A 25,954-nucleotide genomic window follows, 5' to 3' on the forward strand; every position below is an offset into this window, starting at 1 on the left:
AAACACACACACGTAAACACCTAACCCAAACAAGCATTCACACACACACACACACACACACACACACACACACACACACACACACACACACACACAAACACAAATACAAACACCTCAAATACATGCAAACACACAAATACACAAACATGCACTCACACCCACAAATATACAAATGCACAAACACACACTCACACACAAAAAACACAAGTAAACACATATACAAGCATGCACACACTCACACACAGAGAGAGTTGTGACAATTGCACAGACAGACATAAACACACAAAAATCCACATAAACACACTAACATGCACACACACATTAATGCACTAACACTACCACACACACACACACAAAACACACAAACAGAAGAATGCATGCACACACACACACAGAGAGAGAGTTGTGACGCTGCAGTGTGTCAGACTTACGTTGTTGAGCTCTCTCTGGTTGCCGAACAGTGGGTGGTATCTGCGGTATTTCCCCTCTCTGTATTTGGCGGTGATGAAGCGCCGTCGCTCTGCACTGCTACTGTTTAGCGTTAGCTCTTCGCTAGGCGGGACGTTCGCCGCCCAGAACTGATTAGCTCGATGGTTCCCCACAGTGATGAAGACCTGCAGGACACACAGGCGAGGTGTGTTACGGGTGAGGTGTGTTACGGGTGATGTGTGTTACGGGTGAGGTGCGTTACGGGTGAGGTGCGTTACGGGTGAGGTGCGTTACGGGTGATGTGTGTTACGGGTGATGTGCGTTACGGGTGAGGTGCGTTACGGGTGAGGTGCGTTACGGGTGAGGTGCGTTATGGGTGAGGTGCGTTACGGGTGAGGTGCGTTACAGGTGATGTGCGTTACGGGTGAGGTGCGTTACGGGTGAGGTGCGTTACGGGTGAGGTGCGTTAAGGGTGATGTGTGTTACGGGTGAGGTGCGTTACGGGTGAGGTGCGTTACGGGTGATGTGTGTTACGGGTGATGTGTGTTACGGGTGATGTGCGTTACATGTGAGGTGCGTTACGGGTGAGGTGCGTTACGGGTGATGTGTGTTACGGGAGAGGTGTGTTACGGGTGATGTGTGTTACGGGAGAGGTGTGTTACGGGTGATGTGCGTTACGGGTGAGGTGCGTTACATGTGAGGTGTGTTACGGGTGATGTGCGTTACGGGTGAGGTGCGTTACATGTGATGTGTGTTACGGGTGAGGTGCGTTACGGGTGATGTGTGTTACGGGAGAGGTGTGTTACGGGTGATGTGCGTTACGGGTGAGGTGCGTTACATGTGAGGTGTGTTACGGGTGAGGTGCGTTACGGGTGATGTGTGTTACGGGTGATGTGTGTTACGGGTGAGGTGTGTTACGGGTGAGGTGTGTTACGGGTGATGTGCGTAACGGGTGAGGTGCGTTACGCGTGAGGTGCGTTACGGGTGATGTGCGTTACGGGTGAGGTGCGTTACGGGTGAGGTGCGTTACGGGTGAGGTGCGTTAAGGGTGATATGCGTTACGGGTGATGTGTGTTACGGGTGAGATGCGTTACGGGTGATGTGTGTTACGGGTGATGTGTGTTACGGGTGATGTGCGTTACGGGTGATGTGCGTTACGGGTGATGTGTGTTACGGGTGAGGTGCGTTACGGGTGAGATGTGTTACGGGTGATGTGTGTTACGGGTGATGTGTGTTACGGGTGAGGTGTGTTACGGATGATGTGTGTTACGGGTGAGGTGCGTTACGGGTGATGTGTGTTACGGGTGATGTGTGTTACGGGTGAGGTGCGTTACGGGTGAGGTGCGTTACGGGTGAGGTGCGTTACGGGTGAGGTGCGTTAAGGGTGATGTGTGTTAAGGGTGATGTGCGTTACGGGTGATGTGCGTTACGGGTGATGTGTGTTACGGGTGATGTGTGTTACGGGTGATGTGTGTTACGGGTGATGTGTGTTACGGGTGATGTGCGTTACGGGTGATGTGCGTTACGGGGGATGTGCGTTACGGGTGATGTGCGTTACGGGTGAGGTGCGTTACGGGTGATGTGTGTTACGGGTGAGGTGTGTTAAGGGTGATGTGCGTTACGGGTGATGTGCGTTACGGGTGATGTGTGTTACGGGTGATGTGTGTTACGGGTGAGGTGCGTTACGGGTGATGTGTGTTACGGGTGATGTGTGTTACAGGTGAGGTCTGTTACGGGTGATGTGCGTTACGGGTGATGTGCGTTACGGGTGAGGTGCGTTACGGGGGATGTGCGTTACGGGTGATGTGCGTTACGGGTGAAGTGTGTTACGGGTGATGTGTGTTACAGGTGAGGTCTGTTACGGGTGAGGTGCGTTACGGGTGAAGTGTGTTACGGGTGATGTGTGTTACAGGTGAGGTCTGTTACGGGGGATGTGCGTTACGGGTGATGTGCGTTACGGGTGATGTGCGTTACGGGTGATGTGGGTTACAGGTGAGGTCTGTTACGGGTGAGGTGCGTTACGGGTGATGTGCGTTACGGGTGAGGTGCGTTACGGGTGATGTGTGTTACGGGTGAGGTGCGTTACGGGTGATGTGTGTTACGGGTGAGGTGCGTTATGGGTGAGGTGCGTTACAGGTGAAGTGCGTTACAGGTGAAGTGTGTTACGAGTGAAGAGTGTTACAGTTGTGTTACAGGTGAGGTGTGTTACAGGTGTGTTAAGGGTGAGGTGTGTTTCAGGTGTGTTATGAGTAAGGTGTGTTACAGGTGTGTTGCAGATGATGTGTGTTACATGTGTGTTACATGTGGGGTGTGTTACAGGTGTGTTACATGTGGGGTGTGTTACAGGTGTGTTACAGTTAAGGTCTGTCATAGCAAAGTCCATAACGGTTTGCTAAGTTTATGATTAAATGTCCTCTTTGGAATCACCATTGGAAGTGATCAGCAGCCCTCTCTTCAGTTTCATTTCTGAACATCTGAATCAAGCAAAATCTGCATGTGATCAGGCTGACCCATCTAATGCACACTCAACACAACCCAGATCAAGATCACGACACCAGCCGACACTACAGCTGTCTGTGTTTAGAGTTCCACATGATCATCCTCTGAAGAATGATCGTCTGACTGCGCTGCTAAGTGTGAGGGTGTTAGAGCAGATGCTGTGATGTGTGTGTAACAGGATGGACTGTACCTAGCCTAGCACTCATTTCATACAGATTATAAAACCAGGGAACATTTGTTTTCAAGAGTAGTCGGCTGGCTTTAATGTAGCGGTTTCCAGTTTTCTGTGGATATATTTCTCATGTGTGTGGAGCAAATATTCACTGAGACTCCAGAGCACTTGCTGATCCAGGGTTAATAATGAAGCTGCAGAAACTGTCATAAACACACATCTGGACTGGACCAAGGTCTATAGCGATCGATGATTGGCTCCTGAACTAGAAGGCGGGGCTTCATTTGCCATATTGGCTGTTACACTTTTCCCCATTCAAAACTATACGAGTGACATGTCTTGTGTATTGTAGTCGTTGGTTAATAGGTGTGTGAGGTGTGTTACAGGTGAGGGGTCAAACACACCAAAGGTCCAGGAGGACACACAACACACCTGAATCAGATCTTCAGTCCACACCTTCTTGTCCATTTTCAGACTGCGTACTTTTGAGATGCTCGGGCCAAGACTTCTGTGCTCTCCTGTCACACACACACACACACACAAACACAAACACACACAGACACACACACACACACACACACACAAACACAAACACACACAGACACACAGAAACACAATATCGTTCGGTCACTGTAGGCTGGCCAATATCAGCACATGTCTTCTGCTGATGAACAGTGGTGTTTGTTGTAGTAGATGGATGTTGGTGGTCACCTGCGCATCTCTTGCAGAACACCACCGTCAGGTTGATGGAGGCCCACTCAGGTTTGGCTGCGCTGCAGTCTGCACACATCTGATTGGACGGCTCCGCCCAGATCCGCTCAGCCACTTCGTAATTGGACAAAGCTTCAGCGATGGAGTCACGCATAGACTCCACCCACTGATCCTTCAGCTGGTCTGAATCTGCAACAAAACTACACACACACACAAACACACACATGCACACACACACAGACATACAAACACAAGTACAGACATAGAAACACAAGCACAGACACACAAAAAATACAACACACGCACACACAAGCACAAACACAAATACACAAAAACACACACAGACGTGCACACACACACACACACACACACACACACACACAAATACACAAAAGCACACACACACACACACACAAAGAACACCCACAACAGACAGATGCAAACAAACACACACATATTTGTATATATACATATTTGTTTGCGTATATAGATGCACACATACACACATGCATGCAAAACACACACAAGCACAATCACAAAACATAAACATACAAACACACACACACATACACAAACATTAGAGTGCATCCTGACATCATTTCACCAGTGACACACACCTGTTTATTCTCGTTAACAGTGCTAATGCTGTAGTTGTGTTGTTTTCTATATTGTGATTTTTACACTGATATCATTTAAGTGAGAGATGTTGAGTGTGTTTGCATGCAGGCTGATGTTGTGGAGTGCAGTGTGTGTGTGTGTGTAACCGGTTTGTTGAGTTCACAGACGTGCATCTGACCTCACCGAGAAGCAGAAGAAGAGAAAACCCAAACCAGTAAAAATACACAAAACCACAACAGCTGTGAGAGAAGCAGAACACACACACACACACACACACACACACATTTACAGTCTCACACAGACACACACACTTACTGCCAATGCATCTCACAAACATATTCTGTCATCATGCACACACACACGCATAAGCACACATTCTCACACTAACACATGCATACACTCACTGTACCACACAAACACACACACACACACACACACACACACACACACACACACACTCACTGTACAGGAGTTACCCACATCAGGGCTGGAAATTGTGTCACATATGCGCCCAAAATATTATCTGAGCGAAACAGGCAGATGGGATTTATTGAGGCGTTCTGTTGTGTACGTCATTAAACTTGTGGCATGGTGGCGCTTCTCTGCGGTTTAATGATGTGAAAGGAAAAGCGTGTGTGAAGACCCACACAGTGTTGCCAGATTGGGCGGTTTTGAACTTGATTGTGCGGGTAATATATGGCATTGGCGGCTTGACTAAACTTGGGTGGTTTTGAAATGTAAATATTACATGCAACCTGTTTAGCGGAACGCAACTGTGTGCTCCTACTCCATTCAGTCAGTAGCAACCAGTGCATCTGGGCCCACCCACAAGAGGAGATGAAGGAAAGCTGTACTAAAGTCTGACTCCCCTTCATCACACTGCGCCTGCAGTTACACTCACAGCAGTTCATCACATGCCTGTAACTTCGTTTGTTTTACTCTGATCGCATATAAACTTGATGGCTCGAACCACTTCAGAAGGTGATCTGGGATGTATTCCAGATGAAACTGGACGGGTCTAATCATTTTTTAGTCACAATTAATATAAATAAAATAAATTATGAGCTGGAGATAGTCTGTCCTGCGCCTGAAACACCTGTAGGAGCGCTTTTACAGCCAGAACTCTATTAAAACATGTTTACTATAAGCAGAAAACATGCTCTAACTTTTTAGGCCTGTGGCCAGGGGGGTTCGGGTGGTTTGGAAGACCCAAGCTCCAGAATTTGGCCCTATATGAGATCATTTGTCCTATTTTGACTGCTATGCCATCATAAGTAATGAAAATAATCCATTGAAAAAGGCTTTAGGACCAATCGGAATCCTCTGTCGGCTGCTGCTTCAGTGGGACTATAATCTGATGTAGGAGAAGTCTTCTTTCGCTACTGTGTTGCTTTTAAACAGAGAAAACATTTTGAAGGAACTTTATTCTAAATCTTGGAGCTTATTCCTGAAATAAAAAAATGCTAAATAAAAAGGTGTGAAGCATCAGAAGCGGCCCGTATTAAATTGAGTTGAATATATTTTGGCTATTGTTGATGTCCAGGAATTTTCAAATGTACTTTTTTTTAACCAAAGAGGCTAGAAATATTCTGAAGAATTCACTATTATTAATGTATTATTATTATTATTAATATTATTATTATTATTTATTTTTATTATTAGTATTACTATTTATTATTATTATTATTTATTTTTTGTATTTTTATTTATTATTATTGTATGATTATTATTATTTATTTTTATTATTAGTATTACTATTATTTTATTATTATTATTATTATTTGTTTTTATTATTAGTATTACTATTTTATTATTATTATTATTTATTTTTAGTATTTTTATTTATTATTATTGTATTATTATTATTATTATTATTATTATTTATTTTTATTTTTTATTATTATTATTATAAATTTTATTATTGTCTTTATTATTTTTTTATTATTATTTTATTATTATTATTTTTATTAATATTATTATTATTATTATTATTATTATTATTAGTATTAGTTATTATTATTATTATTATTAATTTTATTATTATTACTTTATTATTATTATTATGTTTTGATTATTATTTTTTATTGAAATGGCCAAATTGTGACTGAGGACAGTTGAATGTGCTGTCCAGTTTGTTTTTTGTCTAATAAATGACAGTAGGCTGCAGTTTTTTTACTTTAAGACTTTAACAGACAGCTATTTTTTCTAATGATATATGATGTAATAAATTTGTATTTTAAAAATTTGTCTTATTTAAATATTTTTTAATTGCAATTATTTTAATATTTTTAGTACATCAAAAAGTGTGGTTATGATGACATCTGACTAGCTAATCCAGCAAAGAAATGTCACTAAAATGCAGTATTTAAATCTCAGTTAAATTGAAACTGGAGGCGTATAAATGCAAAAAGGTCCAAAAAATAAAGAACCAGCCCTTTCACCAGGCTGACTACGTAAACGTGACCTTATTATTATAGGTCGTCTCACTCATGTCCGGCAGTGTGTGCAGGCCGGTGGGTGCATGCAGAAATAGTTTGATAGTTATTTATAATGAGCATTGAATTCAAATGCAATAAATCTGTTAATATAAAACGTTTAGTGACGCTGCTCATATTTTTTGGGGGGGGTGAGACTCAATTTTGGCTGGTGTGCCCTAAATATTTAAAGTAAGGAGCACTGGTGCTACAGAGTAAAAAGGTTAATTTCGAGCCCTGCAGACACATACACACCATTTATCACACATAATATTATCAACACACAAACATATCACACATTCCCAATCACACAGATACACAAATACACACACAAACTCCAACCCAAACACACACAGGTGTGTCTAATCAGGTTAGTAATGCCTCATCTTATAGCACAACATTTAACCTGCTTTGGCTATAAAAGAGAAGTCTCTATGTGACTTGGCAGACAGTGGGAGGCAGTAATATTTTGCCCACCAGGGGGCGTTTCCCATAATGGTGTGACATCACGTGAAAACTATGAATAAAGCAAGTGATGTCACAATGAGGGGCGGGGTTAGGCACAGATATTAAAAGCCTATAGTGTCAGTCAGACCCTTCACAGATCAATACTTTCAGTGATGAAGAGACCAGGGAAACAGAGAGCAGCAGACGAGTGAGGGATGGAGGGATCAGTGGAGGTGAATCTGTACCTGAAGATGCGATACGGTGTGGTCAGATCAAACGCTCTTCTGTCGATCTCCTTCACATTACCAACATTCATATCGATGGAGGTGATGCCGATCCCCAGACGGTATTCCTGACACACACACACACACACACACACACACACACACACACACACACACACACACACACACACACACACACACACACACACACACAGCAACGAAAAAAAGTGTTCGATTATTATGCGCAACACACACATGCAGTTTCAAAATATGGAATCAAATCACACACACGCACATACACACACACACACACACACACACACACACACACAGTAATGGAACAGTGTTAGATTATTGTGTGCACACAAACACACACAGTCAGTTTCAAAATATGTAATCAAACTGAGCGAAACAATCAGATAAAAGAAAAGGGTCACTTTACACACACACACACACACACACACACACACACACACACACACACACACACACACACACACACACACACACACACACACACACACACACATTGCATGCAAAGCCATTGCAGTTGAACAGTGAAATATCAACGTCTTCATACGTCACTATGCTTGATTAATTGCATTGAAGGGGAAATGAAGCACTCAGTCAAGTTGACGTTATTTTGTAAACTGGTTTCCACTTTAATGAAAATATATTAAACGAACTGGATTAATGTTAGCATTTAGCAGAAAACAGCATGCTTTATCATGTGTGAAGTTGTAGACGTGGAGCTGCTGCAAAAACAAGCATCAGATGTGTGTCTGATATAAATAATAATAATATTCAAAAGAAAGGCAGATCTTAATTCTAAAACAGAAGCCTAAAATCACTTTTAATTTGTTCAGCTATTGCTGAATGTGAGAACTAAAAGAAAGTGTATCATCAATTAACATCCCATGATATTTGTACTGGGACACCCATTCAATCTCTGCACCATGAGTAGTAGTGAAAGCTTTTGCTTAGTTTGTTTTTAATTCTGAAAATAACATGAGTTTTGTTTTATCAGCGTTTAATAGATCATTTAAAAGGGAAAAAGGAAAAATACAATAAATATAGATCTTTATTTCAGACATGCATCTGATGCTTGTATCTGCAGCAGCTACACATCCGCAACTTCACACATTGGGTTACATTAGGCTTTACAGTGTGTGTGTTCAGTCCATTACTTCCACTGTATCTGTTCAGCTGAGGGAACAGAACCAACCCCGTGACGTCACACTCAGATATTCCAAAATGGCAGTGCCGTAGGTCTAAAATCCATAGTAAAACAAGCTGTTTACTGCTAAATTCTGTAGTGTCTGATTGGTCCGATGACACTAATCAAATAAGACACAAAAAATCACTAATGTATTCTGATGTTCCTATGTGTAAAAGCACAACTCTTAATGATGAAGCCAAGCGAAAGAGAAATGAGAGGCGTCCGACAGAGGGTGCGCCGAACCAACAAACCAGCTAAAGGAACTTTGGCTGACCTCCCTGCTCAGTTTACACACATGAATCTAAGTGCATGAGTGTGTAGGCACACTATATATTCAGGCTGATAATAAAGCTGCCTAAATGTGGATTTATGTTTTATAATGTACTCGGATGACTATGTATCTGCCTCTCTAAAGGGTCTCCTACTGTTCAAGTGATCAGCATGCTCCCTGAACGTATGATTTAATTCGGTTATGCACTCGTGTTCATGGGTGATTTATGAACACTGTTTCTGAACCCCGTCTCCCAACACGGTTTCAGAGTTGATCCTCTATGCATGAGTGTAAAAGCTTTGCGCTTTCTGACTTCTGTATACTGAGGTTGGTTGCCCTTTATCCTTGACAGAGGATAAAGTAAGGATTTTGTTTCTGTTGTTTGTCTTTTGTTTATTCTACTTTTTCACTGGACTTTATTTTATTAATAAAAGTGTATTTTATTACTTCTCTTCAACGGGAGTGGACACCTGAAGGGTGCTAAGGGCGTTAGTGTGGTTGCTAGGGTATCACTAGGTGGTTGCTAGGGACTTTCAATAAGTTTTAGTGCATTGTTGCCATGCGTTTTAAGTGGTTTCTAGGACATCACTTTCTGTCAAGGACACCTGTTGGACTCTACAGGCTTATGCTGCGTTCACACCAGACATGGATCGTGCGGATAAATCGCGCTATTCATGCATAAATAGCCGCGTGAACAGACGCGGACTCGCGTGATGGGCAGGGCTTCTGTCTGCCCGGTGACTCTAGCTTCATTGCTAAATGGCTAACATGGATTTTATTAAGAAATTAACAGTGTTTATGTGCTTTATGAAGACTGAAAAACAGTGTCGATAAGTTCAGGGCCGAGTCTGAGTCCACTAGATACTTTCAGAGGTGCATCCAGCTCTGTGAGCTCATAGACTCCTCCAGAAACTGAACCTGGCTGATGGAGGCTTTCAGCGGTGCATCTGACTGAGCCCAGCCCAGTTTGATGAACTTCATGTCGGTGTCAATTCAATTCAATTCAGCTTTATTTGTATAGCGCTTTTACAATGTAGATTGTGTCAAAGCAGCTTCACATAAATGGTCATAGTAACTGGAACAGTGTGGTTCAGGTTTTAGTGTTTAAGTTCAGTTCAATTCAGTTTAGCTCAGTTCAGTGTGATTTATTCATTACTGAGAGTTCAAACACTGAAGAGCCAATTAAGCTCTTCAGTGTCGGCTGGAGGATTTCCCCTGGGACACCGACAACAGGCGATACGTCACAATCACGCCCCCACAAGAGCAAGCTCCTGATTGGTTAACATGGCGCGAATATCTGCTGAAGTTCAGATTTTCGAACTCAAGTGATTCGTGCGAAACGCGCATTAAGCACGTCAAACGCGCAAAACGCTCAATTCGCGCCACGCCATTCGCACACTTCGTGTCATTTGCACTGCGCCATTCGCGCGTATTGCGCCGCAGGATGTCTATTCACGTGTAGGCATTGACTTAACATGTAAATCACTTACGCTTGACGCACATTCCGCGTCTGGTGTGAAGGCAGCAGTACACACACACATACACAGCTACGAATAGACAATCACTACCTATCCCCTCATCCCATGCCTTCATGTGCTTTCATCCACTGGAGGGGGTAGGCGAGTCTGCGACCATGGCTGCAGGACCAGAACCACATCAGACTATATCCACACCCCCTGTCCCCATCCCCTGTGGTGTTGTTATGTCTTCTCTGTGTGTTTATGGGCTTGATTGCTGGGCTTTTTTTCCTCCTGATCTCACACTGGCCTAATTCAAGAGCAAGGCGAGAGGAAGTTTTATTTTATTTTTTCGCCTCCCCCTCCTGAAATGCATCTTACTTCCTTTTTCTAAATGCTACCTGCTGTGACCTGTCTTGATGTGATGTTTGTGTATGGTCGGGGGCTTCAATTTCACCATACGAAAGTGTACGTGACAAATAAAGGCCTGATTTGATTTGATTGCACCAAATTCTGTGCAGAAAAAGCAAAACATTTAAAAAGTCTCCAGCTTCACTAATACCTGCGCAGCAGAAAAAGCCTGTTAAAAGCGTTTGTGCTGGGTGTTGAAGTGTGTCACCTCTGTGTTCTTGTAGAGGAAGACTTTATCCGCACACACCACCGTGTAGAGTTTGGAGCGCAGGCCGCGCAGCTCCAGATAGCCCTTCATCTCTGGGTCCAGACATGCGTTTGCTCGAGACACTCCTACAGTGCTCCTCAGCGCAGAAACCCACTCGGAGCGCTCCACTGATAATGCAGCCACAAGAATACACACAATCAATACAGGACAACACACACACACGCTAAACTGATCTGAATACAGCACTGATATCAAGGTTATTAGAGATGATGAACACGAACGGAAAATAAAAATGAAATAAAATTAAAACGAGAGTTTCACTGAAACTGTATTGTAATTTTCTGTATTGTATTTGTTTTCATCTTTGTAAATATATTTAATAAATAAAACTACTGTAATTCTTTTAGAAGTAAACAGAGTCTGTAATCCTGCTGTTCTCAACCAGTGGGGACACGCTCACAGGGGGCGCGAGTAGGCTACAGGATGGGAGGAAAAAAAACAGAAGGTGCAAATTTGTGATCGTGTACTGGTTGAATAAGTGCATCATCCAGGTAATTAAAGTGCACTTATTGAGTTTTAGAGTTTTTAGTGTGAACGCACTTCTTATTTTACAGGGTGGGCCATTTATATGGATACACCTTAATAAAATGGGAATGGTTGGTGATATTAACATCCTGTTAGTGTCACATAAGTATATGTGAGGGGGCAAACTTTTCAAGATGGATGATGACCATGGTGGCCATTTTGAAGTCGGCCATCTTGGATCCAACTTTTGTTTTGTCAATAGGAAGAGGGTCATGTGACACGTCAAATGTATTGGAAATTTCACAAGAAAAGCAATGGTGTGCTTGGTTTTAACGTAACTTTATTCTTTCATGAGTTATTGACAAGTTTCTGAACACTTCTAAAATGTGTTCAGTGTGCTGCCCATTGTGTTGGATTGTCAATGCAGCCCTCTTCTCCCACTCCACACTCTGATAGCAACACTGCAGGAGAAACGCCAGCACCGGCTTCCAGTATCCGTAGTTTCAGGTGCTGCACATCTTGTATCTTCACTCCATAGACCACTGCCTTCAGATCACCCCAAAGACAAAAGTCTAACGCCCTATTCACACGGGGCGTCAGCGTCAACGCTTCCCATTCACTTTGAATGGGTGACGTCAGACGTTGCCGTACTGCATTGTGGATCCGTCGGCGCCGCTTCAGAAGCGTTCCTCGCTGCAGAAGTTGGGACCTGCTCAACTTTTCAAGCGCCGACGGAAGCGTCAGCCAATCAGATCGCTGTATGCAAATACACCAGCTCAGACAGTGGCCTATTGCTGACTGAATTTCATTGGCTGACGCTTCTATGACGATCGTTTCAGCTCCAACTTCAGACACGCCCTCTGTCAAGCGTTGACGCTGAAGCCCCGTGTGAATAGGGCGTAAGGGGGTCAGATCGGGAGACCATGGGGGCCGTTCAACTGGCCCACGACGAACAATCCACTTCTCAGGAAACTGTTCATCTAGGAATGCTCGGACCTGAAACCCATAATGTGGTGGAGCACCATCTTGCTGGAGAAACTCAGGGAACGTGCCGGCGTCAGTGCATACAGAGGGAAACACATCATCATGTGGCATGTTCAAATATCCAGTGGCCTTGTGGTTTCCATTGATGAAGAAAGGCTCCACTGTTGTGAAGATACAAGATGTGCAGCACCTGAAACTACAGATACTGGAAGCCGGTGCTGGCATTTCTCCTGCGGTGTTGCTATCAGTGTGTGAAGAGTGGGAGAAGAGGGCTGCACTGACAATCCAACACAACGGGCAGCACACTGAACACATTTTAGAAGTGTTCAGAAACTTGTCAATAACTCATGACAGAATAAAGTTACGTTAAAACCAAGCACACCATTGCTTTTCTTGTGAAATTCCTAATGAGTTTGATGTGTCACATGACCCTCTTCCTATTGAAAAAACAAAAGTTAGATCCAAGATGGCCGACTTCAAAATGGCCACCATGGTCACCACCCATCTTGAAAACTTTGCCCCCACACATACACTAATGTGCCACAAACAGAACGCTAATATCACAAACTATTCCCATTTTATTAAGGTGCATCGATATAAATGGCCCACGCTATGTACACTATTATTATACACTATTCATAATACAAAATGGCGTAGAATAGTGAGTAAGTATGAATTTGGGATGCACCTTGTGTCTAATTTCAGAAGCAGCCTTGCACACGTACAGTACTGTACTTCAGCATGCTCTCTTGTGGGCTGCGGTATTTGAATTTGAGGATGGGTAGATGATTGTGTTCTTGTGTCAGAAATGTAGCCCATCTTTAGTTGAGTTTTTATTATACAATATTTATTCTGGTGATTTTGAATCTGGCACTGAACAAACATCCACATTTACAAAACAACAACAAACGAAAAACTAAAACTGACAAAAAAATAAATAAATTTTCAAAATATAGAAACTAAGGCTGCTTTCACACCTACACTTTAGTTTGGGAACGCATCTCGTTTGCCCAGTTAGCGCGGTTTGTTTGGCATATGTGAACAGGGCGATCGCGCTCTGTTCCGCGCCAAAGTAATCGCTCCGAGATCGCTTGAATGAGGTGGTCTCGGCTCGATTGAAACGAACCCTGGAGCGGTTCGATTGCAGTTAGAAAGCGATCCGATCCGAGCGCAGTTATATCACAGTGATTTATGGATATGTAATAGGCTTACGGCTATATGAAGAGAGAATTATGAGTAGGGCGGGAAGTTTCGTGAGTCTCCGGATGCCCGCAAATGAGTGATGATCTCTGGGTAATCTCGCGTCTCCCTCCCGGTCCTCAAATAGGCATCGTCGCGCACCCTTCTCACCCCTCCCCACCGCATCTCTCCTCAGACACGTCGTGCGCGCACCCTGTCAATCACCACCAAACCACCACCTCTCCTGACAGCTGAGCGAGACGCTGCAAAATAAACCCTGACACTCTGACCAATGTGAGGAGAGTTTACTCACACGTGACTTGTTTTAGCTCTTTTGGTCCGATTAGAAACTTTGCCGTGTGAAAGTGAACCGCTCCAAGAGCAAAGAGCAACAATGTAACAACTGTAATCTCTGTTTCAGAACAACTGAATCCATTCACAGGTGTGAACACACACTAAAAAACTAGTAAATCTGCCTCTAAAACTGGTTGAAACTGACTGAATCTGAAAATAAAAAGTCAAAACGAAATAAAAACTAAACTACTGAAAACTCCAGAACTGGTGTAACCCTGATGATGAAGAGCTGAAGCTGAAGTTACTCGCCCTCCTGTGCAATACCACACCATAGAGCATAATAAACCATAATATATCTGATCAGATTACAAAAACCTCACTGACCGTCAGGGTGTGTCGGTCACTTTATAAACACACACACACTTACACACACACTTACACTCGCTCTCGGCTCTGAAGAGGAACGTGCGATTGTGTGTGACCACTTCAAACTTCTGATCTCCCACAATCACCACATCAGTGATGGAGGCCGTCGAGATGATCCTCTTTGAGTACACGTCCTGCACACACACACACACACACACACACACACACACACAAATAAATACATGTACACATTCCCAGTTTGCTCATGTATGTGGGGTTTAGACAGAAACACACACCTTCTCAGTGTCGAAGTATCTCAGGTATTCAGAGTCCAGTTTGACCCAACGGCGCTGGTAGATCAGAGACCTGCACACACACACACACACACACACACACACACACACACACACACACACACATTCAGAAATCACATGCACACATTTACAAACACATACAGATGCAAACAAACAAACAAACACATAATCACACATACAGAGACAAACGCGACAAACAAACAAACACACATAGAGACATATGCGAGCACACATTGACACACACACACACACATTCAGAAAACACATGCACATGTTTACAAGCACAGACACACACACATATCCATAAACACACACACACACCCTTGAGGAGGATTCTTGTCCAGCCAGCCCATCTTCATAACAGGCACATCAGCGGAGGCCCAGTCGTCCCGCGGGGGAGAGCCGCTGATATAACCTGAGCTGGGCAGGTAAACACTGTTCTGGGAAGAGGAGATCGAGGCCAGATCCGCATTCCAGGAGCTCGGTCTGACCCTGACACACACACACACACACACACACACACACACACACACACAAACACACACACACACAAACACACACACAGACAGAGGAGAAATCAGATTAATTTCAATGGTGCTGTACATGACGTAGACTGAGCTGAGTCCGCTGCAGTAATCGATGTATACACTTATTACGCAGCGCTCTGGAATACTCGATTCTGATTGGTTGATCTCAACATTCTAAGATATGTTATTCCCCGATAACAACCAATAGAGCTTTACACGTTTACAGCAGCAAAAGTCGACAAAAACATAGAGTGCAGTGAATGGGAGAGTACAACAAAACACACACACACACACACACACACACACGCAGCTCAGCATTATTGAGTAATGCCCATTTTGAAGATGAGTATTTTCCTCCATTTCTCAGGGAATATAGGCACACAGGTGTATTTTGGTACATTTAAACAAAACAGATTCCTTAAACAGATATATTTATTACAATAATATTCTAGTCTCCAAACATGTTTAGAAACTGAAAGATAATACAATTAAATTCAAGCAAAATATTGCAAAAGAAAAAAAGACAAGCTACAAAATTTCAACTAAATTTTCCATGTTTTTGCTCCTCTTGATTTTCCCTCTTTTTAAAATTAATATTCAGTATTTTTCTATGAGATATAAACTGGGCTGTGCTAGTTTTTGGGCCGTCATTGTACGTTATTTAGTAAGATGAGCTCCAGATTTGGCTTCAGCACTGACTAATCTAATGTCCATGCACAGATATAATACTGTAGAGCTTCCTATTAAACACATGAGTTTAAGAGAGATTTGTGAGGAGTGAACTTTTATATGCTGAGCCCTGTATCTGCAGGTATACATACACTCACGCACACACATTTACAAACACACAGTAGGAAAGAAAAGAAGGATGAGAAGAAAAAAAATTTAAAAAAGGAGAAAAATCAAGAAAAAAAGGGGGAAACGTGAGAAAAGAGAGAGAAAAAAGAAAAAGGGAGAAAAGAAAAAGGGAGGAAAAGGGAGGAACTAAAAAGAGGTGAAAACTCAAGAGAAAAAGAGGAAAAAACGGGAAAAGGAGAAAGAATTAAAAAGAGAGAAAAAAGCGTGAAAAAGGATAAAATAAACACATGGAAAAGAAAAAAGAAGGGAGGGAGGAAAAGGAAGGGAAAAACAGAAATTTAGAGAGGAAATTGAGAAAAAAAGAGGTGGAAGAAAAAAACAGGAGAAACAGGAGGAAAAACGGGGGAAATATAGAGAAATAAAGGAGAAAACAGGGGAAAGAGAGAAAAAAAGGAGAAAATCCAGAGGAAAAAGGAGAGAGGAAACAAAAACAGGGGGAAGAGGAGAAAAAGATAAAAAGGGAAAAAGATGAAAAGAGAAGAAAAAGGGGGGAAAAGGAAGAACATTAAAAGGGAGGAAAAACAGAAAATAAAGGGAGAAAATGAGAAAGGAGGGGAAAAGAAAAAAATGGGAGAAAACGGAGAAAATGGGGGAAAAGGTGGGAAAGAAAAAAGGGGGAGGGACGAAAATGAAGAAAAAAAGGGGAAAAGAGGGGTGAAAAAAGGGGAGAGAAAAAACTGAGAGAAAAAGGAAAAGGCAGTGAAAAAAACGGGGAAACAGAGGAAGAAAGGAGAAAATGAAAAAAGAGGAAAAACAGAGGAAAAGAGGAGAAAATGGGGAGAAAAAGAGGGAAATTAAAAGGAAAAAGCGGGGAATGGGAAAAGGCAGAAGAAATAAGAGGAGAAATCAGAAAAAAAGAGAACATGGAGAAAAAAGAGAGGGAAAGAAAAAAACTGTGAGAAAAAGAAGGAAAATGGGGGAAAGAAAAAAGGGGAAAGAAGGAAAAAGAAACAAGGGATGAAAATGGAGAAAAAAGGAGGGGGAATGAAGAGGGAGAAAAATGTGGAAAAGGTGAAAAGAGAAAAAAGAGAAAAGAGGGCAAAAAAAGGGAAAAAGGGAGGAAATGGGCAAAAATGAAAAAAAGGGAAATCGAGAAAAAAGAAAAAAAAGGAGAAAAATAACGGGGAAAGTGAAAAAAAGAAAAAAAGGGGAAATCGAGAAAACAGAGGGGGAAAAAGAGAAAAGGTAGGAAAGCGGAAAGAAAAAAGAAGGGAGGGAGGAAAAGAAAGGGAAAAACAGAAATTAAGAGAGGAAATTGAGAAAAAAGAGGGGGGAAGAAAAAACAGGAGAAACAGGAGGAAAAATAGGGGAAATATAGAGAAATAAAGGAGAAAACAGGGGAAAGAGAGAAAATGTAAAAAAGGGAAAAGAGAGAAAAGTAAAAGGGGAAACGAAAGAAAAATTAGGGAAAAAAAGAGGGACAGAAAAATAGGAGACAATCCAGCGGAAAAAGGAGAGAGGAAATAAAAACAGGAGGAAGAGGAGAAAAAGATAAAAAGGGGAAAAAAGATGAAAAGAGAAGAAAAAAGGGGAAAATGGGAGAAAGTTAAAAAGGGGAAAGTGAAAAAAAGGGATGAAAAACAGAAAATAAGGGGAGAAATTGAGGAAAGGGGGGAGGAAAAGAAAGAAATTGGGAGAAAATGGGAGGAAAGGTGGGAAAGAAAAAGTGGGAAGAGAGGAAAATGGGAAAAAAATAGGGGGCAAGGGGGATGAAAAAGGGAGAAAAAAATAAAGAGAAAAAGGAAAAGGCAGAGAAAAAACGGGGAAACAGGAAAAAAGGAAAAATGAAAAAAAGAGGAAAAACAGAGAGAAAAAAGAGGAGAAAATGGAAAAATATGGGGGGAATTAACTGACAAAAGAAGAGGGGAAATGGGAAAAGAGAGAAAAAAACAGAAAAAAAGAAAAAAGAGGGAAAGAAAAAAATTGTGGAGAAAAGGGAGGAAAATGAGGAAAGAAAAAAGGGAAAGAAAGAAAAAGAAACAAGGGATGAAAACGGAGAAAATGGGGGAAATGAAAAGAGGGAGAAAAATGTGGGAAAGGTGAAAAGAGAAAAAAGGGAAAAAATGGGAAAATGGGGAAAGAGGAAAAAAAGGAGGAAATGAAAAAACAGGAAAAGTTCAGAAAAAAAAGAGGAGAAATAATGAGGAAAGGGAGGAAAAATTAAACAAGGGGGAAATCGAGAAAAAAGAGGGACATGAGAGAAAAGTGGGAAAGGGAAAAGAGAAGGAAAAAAGGAGGGAAAAGGAGAAAAGGAATGGGAAGAAGAAAGGAAAAGCTGGAAATGAAAAGTGTAAAGGAAAAGTGGAGAGGGATGTTTCAGCTGTGTCAGATGTGCACTGTGTTCTCCACAGCTCTCCCTGACTGAGGGCTTGATGGAGATGATGAGATTAATGTCAGCGCTGTCACAGCTGATGCAGAGGAAGTATTACATTCTGTCATTGCGACAGCTCATGAACTTCTCTTATTGCCAAACTCAAGTCAAACAACTCATATACCCTGTTAATAACGCTGCAGGAACACAGACACACACACACACACACGTTTGCGTAAGTGCTGACAGCAGCGAAACACACACACTCACTTGACGGAGACGGACTCGTAGCAGCCGGAGTCGTCATCCAGAAGCTCGTCATCGCTGCAGAGGCTGTTGTAGCGCTGCTTCAGCGGCTTCGGCACCATCAACGACATCTATTGGAGAACACAGCTGTCAATCAAACTCACACTGCACAACGGCTGCTTCTGATTGGAGGAAACACTCCATTCATTACTGGCAGGCGTGAGGACATTTGAAGAGGTGACATGATGCACTCCAGTCATGATCCAATAACTCCAAGCTGAACTCACAGTAGTGTATATATTGATGATACTGTATGATTATAGTCGGCCGACTGCTGATTACAATGCTGCATTCTGCATAAAAATGTGCCAGACTCTGTGGCCAAAACATTGTAGATTTACTTAAATGTGTGTGTATAATATAGATTTGTCAATTATTCATTATTTAATTCATATTTTTGCTTGTTTCCTTCTGCGTTTTTTACTTCTTTTTACACACACACACGCACACACAAACACACACACACACACACACACACACACACACACACACACACACACACAAACACAAACACAAGCACGCGTACACACACATTCAAAAACAAACATGCACACAAATACACACATGCTGAAACAAACATAACAGACACACAAACAAACATGCTGACACACAAACACACACACAAACACAAACACAAGCACGCGTACACACACATTCAAAAACAAACATGCACACAAATACACACATGCTCAAACAAACATAACAGACACACAAACAAACATGCACACACACACACACACACACACACCCACAAACACACACACAAACACAAATTCAAACAAACAAAAACACACAGACACAAAAAGGTACACACACTAAAACACAGACACAAGCGCACATGTGCACATACACACACAAACAAACACATGTACACACACACATTCAAAAATAAACATGCACACATGTTCAAACACACACAAACACACATTCAAATGCATATTCACACACAAACACACTCCAACACACAGACACACACACTCAAACACAAACAGACACACGCACACACACACACACACAAACATGCACACACATTCAAAAACAAACATGCACACGCACACACACGCATTCAAACACACACAAACATAAACAGGCGCACACACACACTCAAACACAAACAGACAAACGCACGCACACACACACACACACACACAAACAAACACGTGCACACACATTCAAAAACAAACATGCACACACACACAAACATGCATTCAAACCCCAACACACAAACATAAACAGGTGCACACACACACTCAAACACAAACAGACAAACGCGCGCACACACACACACACACACACACACACACAAACAAACACGCACACACACATTCAAAAACAAACATGCACACACACACAAACATGCATTCAAACGCCAACACACAAACATAAACAGGCGCGCGCACACACACACACTCAAACAGAAACACAAACGCGCACACACACACTCAAACAGAAACAGAGAAACGCACACACACACACACACACACACAAACAAACACGTGCACACACATTCAAAAACAAACATGCACACACACACACACACACAAACATGCATTCAAACACCCACACACAAACATAAACAGGTGCGCACACACACTCAAACACAAACAGACAAACGCACACTCACACACACACAAACAAACACGCACACACACATTCAAAAACAAACATTCACACACACACACACAAACATGCATTCAAACACTCACACACAAACATAAACAGGCGCACACACACACTCAAACACAAACAGACAAACGCACACACACACACACACAAACAAACACGCACACACACATTCAAAAACAAACATTCACACACACACACAAACATGCATTCAAACACCCACACACAAACATAAACAGGCGCACACACACACTCAAACAGAAACACAAACGCGCACACACACACACAAACAGTCGAACACACACACAAACAAACAAACAGACATGCACAAACTCAAACACAAACGCACACAAATAGACACAAACGCACACAAAAACGCACACAACCAAGCATAAAATGCAAACAAGCACAGTCAAATAAACACACACACAAACACACATTCAAAAACACCCACACACAGCTTTACTCTCTGATTAAACTCATCCTGTAGGATTTATAAGCATTTTGAGAAATGAGGACGTCACCAATGTCCCCATATTTCACCTGCTTTTTGTAATACCCGTGTCATACCCATGTCATTATGCAGATTTGTGTCCTGATATGTCACAAAAAACACGCACACGCACACACACACACACACACGCTTAAACACACACACAAAGACACTCAAACACACACAGAAAGCGAATGGCAGACACACAGATGATCAGTGTATGCAGGAGTGTTGTGCTCTCCACAAACCTTGCTGGTCATGTCTATGAGTTTAGCGTCTCTGCAGGACTCTCTGCGCTCGTCATATTCATCTGAACTGTCCTCTGAATCCAACTCTGCACACAGCACAAGAACACAACCACACACATCACTACACACACTCACCGCCATCAACATACAATGCAGGATCACGATCGAACAGACTGGGATACACACATTCACACATCTTCACACAAAATGGGAGATTTTATGTGTGTGTATGTGTGTGTGTGTGTGTGTGTGTGTGTGTGTGTGTGTGTGTGTGTGTGTGTGTTCTCTGAATCTGACCCTTTTACGTTTTGATCCTAATTGTGGCGTTTGATGACTGTCGCTTTAAATGCAAATGAGACTGTGCTTACATGCTACTGCTGTTTCATAGATATTTACACACTCGATGCACACCCTATGCTGTTGTTGTCTATTGGAAAGAAGTGCGTCAGCAGAGCCGACATTTTAGTACAGGGTATCGCACTTGATATAAATGTGGACCAATGTGCTCTGGAGTAGAGGTCTGCATTCCCTGCGGCGCCGCGGGACCCGACCAGATTTCTACAGCGCGGCTATAAATTTCCGAATAAATCACGGGAGCGGTCGGTAACGGGTTTAATTTGGGACGGGAGCGGGCTGTCTGGCAATATCGCTCCCGGCTCCCGAGTGAGCACGCGTATGTATGTGTGTAAATGAAATAGCGCGATGCTGTGTTTGTTGCAGTGTGTGTGTGTATGTATGTGCACGCGCGAATGAGTGTGTGTGTGTGTGTGTGTGTGTGTGTGTGTGTGTGTGTGTGTGTGTGTGTGTGTGTGTGTGTGTGTGTGTGTGTGTGCGCACGCGCGATTGAGAGATAGAGAGCTTTGCCTGTGTTTGTGCTTAGTGCTTATGAGTGTGTGTTAGAGGGCGCGCGCGCGCGAATGAGAGAGAAAGCTTTGTCTGTGTGTGTGTGCTTGGTGCTGTGCGTGTGTGTGTTTATACAGACAGCTTGTTATAGGCTGTCTGGACTGTATAACTGGGTGATTTTCATTTTTTTTCTCCCCCCGCTCTTTAGCGGGATCGGGCACAGCGGATAGAAAACGGGGCGGGTCGGGCAGCGGGACATCAAGTGCTTAATATAAGCGGGAGCGGTCGGGTTCCGGCTAAAACCTGGCGGGTGCGGGCGGGAGCAAAATTTAGTCCCGCGCAGATCTCTACTCTGGAGGACTGTCCATCCAGAGCCAGAGATATCCACACATACACATATATCTATGATCAGGAGTTTCCCGCTGGTCAGTAGGCTATGCAAACATTTTATTTCAATTACAGAAATTAGAAAGAGACTAAGCTGAAAAGAAAATGAATAATTTGACATCACTTTTCTATATTGCTGGATGAGTGAACGCACAGGTATTGTTGATAAAGTGTGTGTGTGTGTGTGTGTGTGTGTGTTATCCTTCCTGCATGCTAAATTTGATTTTCATGTGAGTCCTGAAGCACACGCCCTCTCCTGCTGTCACTTTAAAGGTTCAGGACACCCTGGAGAACTTTTTAATATATATTAACAGATTTGTGTGAGTTGAGCATCAGTTAAGACAATGTTAGCACCTGTCAGCTTTAATTGTGGGGTGAACTGGATAATTTTGAGCTTCTGTAAGCTGATTTCAGCTTCCGGGTTTAAAATGATTTTTGGGGCGGATCAAAATCGGCGACGTAGCGCAGTACTGCAAGTGCAACGATGACGCGTCGGTTTCTCATTATTATTCATAGCGGAGTTTCCTTATCCTATGAGAAGAGCCGGCTGCTTAATTATTCATGAGAGCACGTGCTTTCGAAGGCAAGGCATGCCAGTTAAGCAAGCTTTGTGACACAGACCCACGGCACGCAGTAGCCATTCATGAAGGCTCGTATGTGTTTGTTTCCAGCCTGATCTCACGAGAAAACGTAAGTATTTTACATTTTGCCAGTTTAGTGGCTAATTCGTACGAGTTCAGTCATACGAAATGGTATGATTTTAAAAAGGAGGCGTAGCACCTAACCCCCCCCTAACCCCAACCGTCATTGGGGAATAAGCAAATCGTGCTAAATTGTACGAATTAGATCGTACGAATTCATACGAATTAGCCACTAAATGAAGAAGTTACGAATTGCCGTGAGATTGTGTTGGTTTGTTTCCATGATCCTTGATCTTGTCAGGGCCGATCATACAGCAAAGCTGTGTGTGTGCTGCAGGCATTTTTGTCGGGAGAGCAGTGCGAGAATTGAAGAATGGTAATTATAATAATGATAATTATCGATATCGAATTATCGCCCAGCCCTACAGCAGATGTTCCAAAAGTTGCATGTAAGAGAGAAACACGTCAAACTTATAAAATGTGAGGAGCGCGCGCTCATGTGAGGGCTCATGGAATCAACTTAAAGGTGAGGAATGGACTGTCTTTGACAACTTGTATCATCATCCAACATATTATCTGAGTAGCCTACGTTTACATGGACACCAATTCTCTGATTTTAATATGATTAAGACACTACTCTATCAAGAGTCTACCACGTAAACATTTATTTTTTAATATCTTAAACGACCATAGACACAAACTGCGGAGGAAACATTTAAAGGCTGGTGACGCAATGACGTTGACGGATCTATGTGCTGTAACATGTAACTGGGAATCATGAATGTAACATTGATAAAGCAGATCATGTAAACACCTGAATCACATTACTGTCTTATTCAGAGTAAGGCAAATCACTAGATCCCTGATGTCCATGTCAAAGTAGTAAACCTCAAACCCAGAAAAAAGGTGCTCCTGATTTTGATGACAGCCTTTCCACAGGTTGGTAAGCTAATGTAATGTTTAATGCAAATCTTGCATTTATGCTAATAAACAAATGATCAAAAGAAATATATTAATGCAATTCAAATATATAAAATATGAATTGATGTTTACTTTAAACTTATTATAAGTATTTATATGGTTCAATTATAATGATAGTGATATATATATATAATTTTTATTTTTTATTTATTTATTTTTTTTGTCGATTAATTTTCTGTCTAAAAGGTATCGGTTCAGGCACCGTTTTGGCACCGGTACCGTTTTAAAAGTATCGATTTAGCACCGGTATCGAAAAAACCCCAACAATACCTGTTCCTAGACACAAGGCGCATAAGCAGCGCGCAAAATGCTCACGGCCGTTAGCAAACAATTCAAAAAAGGTGCCCCTCAACATATAAACCGTGTTCGCTGTGATCGCCCCTGACTGTATTTGCACGCAATTGACAAACAGTCACAGTCAAATTAAACTTTAGTGACAAAACCATCCGGTGTACTGTCCTGCGTGTCTTGCACGGTTGTTGCTAGAGCAGATACGTTTGCGGCCGGAAGTTAACGAAAAATATATTTCTATTATTTATTAAATTTCTCATTTGTTGTATTTCATTAACGTCTACCCTCACCCCAACCCTAAACCCAACCATCACACTAATGTAAAAACAGTTGTTGTACCAAGTATTAGTTATGTTATCTATTAAATTACCCAATAAAATGTATTTTTTAACGCCTACCCCCAACCCAACCCTAAACCCAACCATCACAGTACTGTAAAAATATTAATTATTGTCATACAGTGTCATTTAAAAATGCTGCTTTATAAATGTGCATATCGCACTTCCGGCCGGCCGCATATCCGATCTAGACTTTACTGTCTTGCACGCTGGTGACGCACAAAAGTCTGTAGCTCCGCCCTCTTCCGAAAAAGAGCACAATCTCATTTGCATTTAAAGCGACAGTCAAACACCAAAATTAGGATCAAAGCCTGAAAGTGTCAGTTTCAGAGAGCTGGAGAACATTATCTGTGTGCTAATCCCAGCTCAAACTCACTCACACACACACACACACACACACACACACACACACACACACGCACACGCACACACACACTCACACACACACACACACACTCTCTCACACACACACACTCACACGCACGCACACGCACACTCACACACACTCACACAAACTCACACACACTCACACACACTCACACACACTCACACACACTCACACACACTCACACACACTCACACACACTCACACACACTCACTCACACACACACACACTCACACACACTCACACACACTCACACACACTCACACACACACACACACACACACACACACACACACTCACACACACACACACACACACACACACACAGTAATAGTAATGGGTAATGGGGGCAGAATAGGTCTCCTTTAGATGTAATCTAACATTGAATGTTCAACTCACTGTTTTTGTGTGGCGGCGGGGCGTCTCTCCTCAGGCTGTCGTGTGCAGGTCTGACCCGCGGAGGAATGTCTGGCACTGGATCCGGACCTGCTGGATCATCTGCAGGAGCACTGGAGCCACACACACACACAGAAGATTCATCAGTACCAGAAGAAAACCTGCGCACAACACTGATCATCCGATACAGCTTCTTCATCATGAGCGAAGACCAAGACTGAACAGAGAGAGAGCGGGACAAGTGTGTGTGTGTGTGTGTGTGTCTTCAGTCGTGTCTCTGCACGCCTGTGAGAGTTTAGAAACACCTGATACAACAGGTTTATGATAAAGATCCACCAAAACACCTGTGCTGAGAGAAGTCAGGTGAACACACACACACACTGACAGCTACACAAACTGAGCACATTAAAGGGTCAGTTCACGCAAAAAATGACATTTAATCATTAAGGAACAACTTATACATTGTATAATTAAAGGGATAGTTCCTGCAAAAGTGAACGTTCTGTCATTAAAGGGGTAGTTC

General features: G+C 42.5%; 1 protein-coding gene across 3 annotated transcripts in view; it reads right to left on the bottom strand.

Annotated features, from left to right (window-relative positions):
• The window catches only part of arap1 (ArfGAP with RhoGAP domain, ankyrin repeat and PH domain 1), a 135,825-nt gene that overhangs the window by 52,860 nt on the left and 57,011 nt on the right, over positions 1-25,954 (bottom strand). For all 3 annotated transcript variants that reach the window (NM_001443052.1, NM_001443053.1, NM_001443054.1), the window contains 11 exon segments: positions 432-614; positions 3,533-3,618; positions 3,812-4,011; positions 7,596-7,702; positions 11,141-11,307; positions 14,562-14,682; positions 14,785-14,854; positions 15,124-15,294; positions 18,769-18,875; positions 21,169-21,254; positions 25,435-25,544. In NM_001443052.1, the coding sequence (NP_001429981.1) occupies positions 432-614; positions 3,533-3,618; positions 3,812-4,011; positions 7,596-7,702; positions 11,141-11,307; positions 14,562-14,682; positions 14,785-14,854; positions 15,124-15,294; positions 18,769-18,875; positions 21,169-21,254; positions 25,435-25,544 (1,408 nt within the window).

Source organism: Danio rerio, chromosome 15 (assembly GCF_052040795.2).
Source record: "Danio rerio strain M-AB ecotype USA chromosome 15, GRCz13ab, whole genome shotgun sequence".
NCBI lineage: Eukaryota > Metazoa > Chordata > Actinopteri > Cypriniformes > Danionidae > Danio > Danio rerio.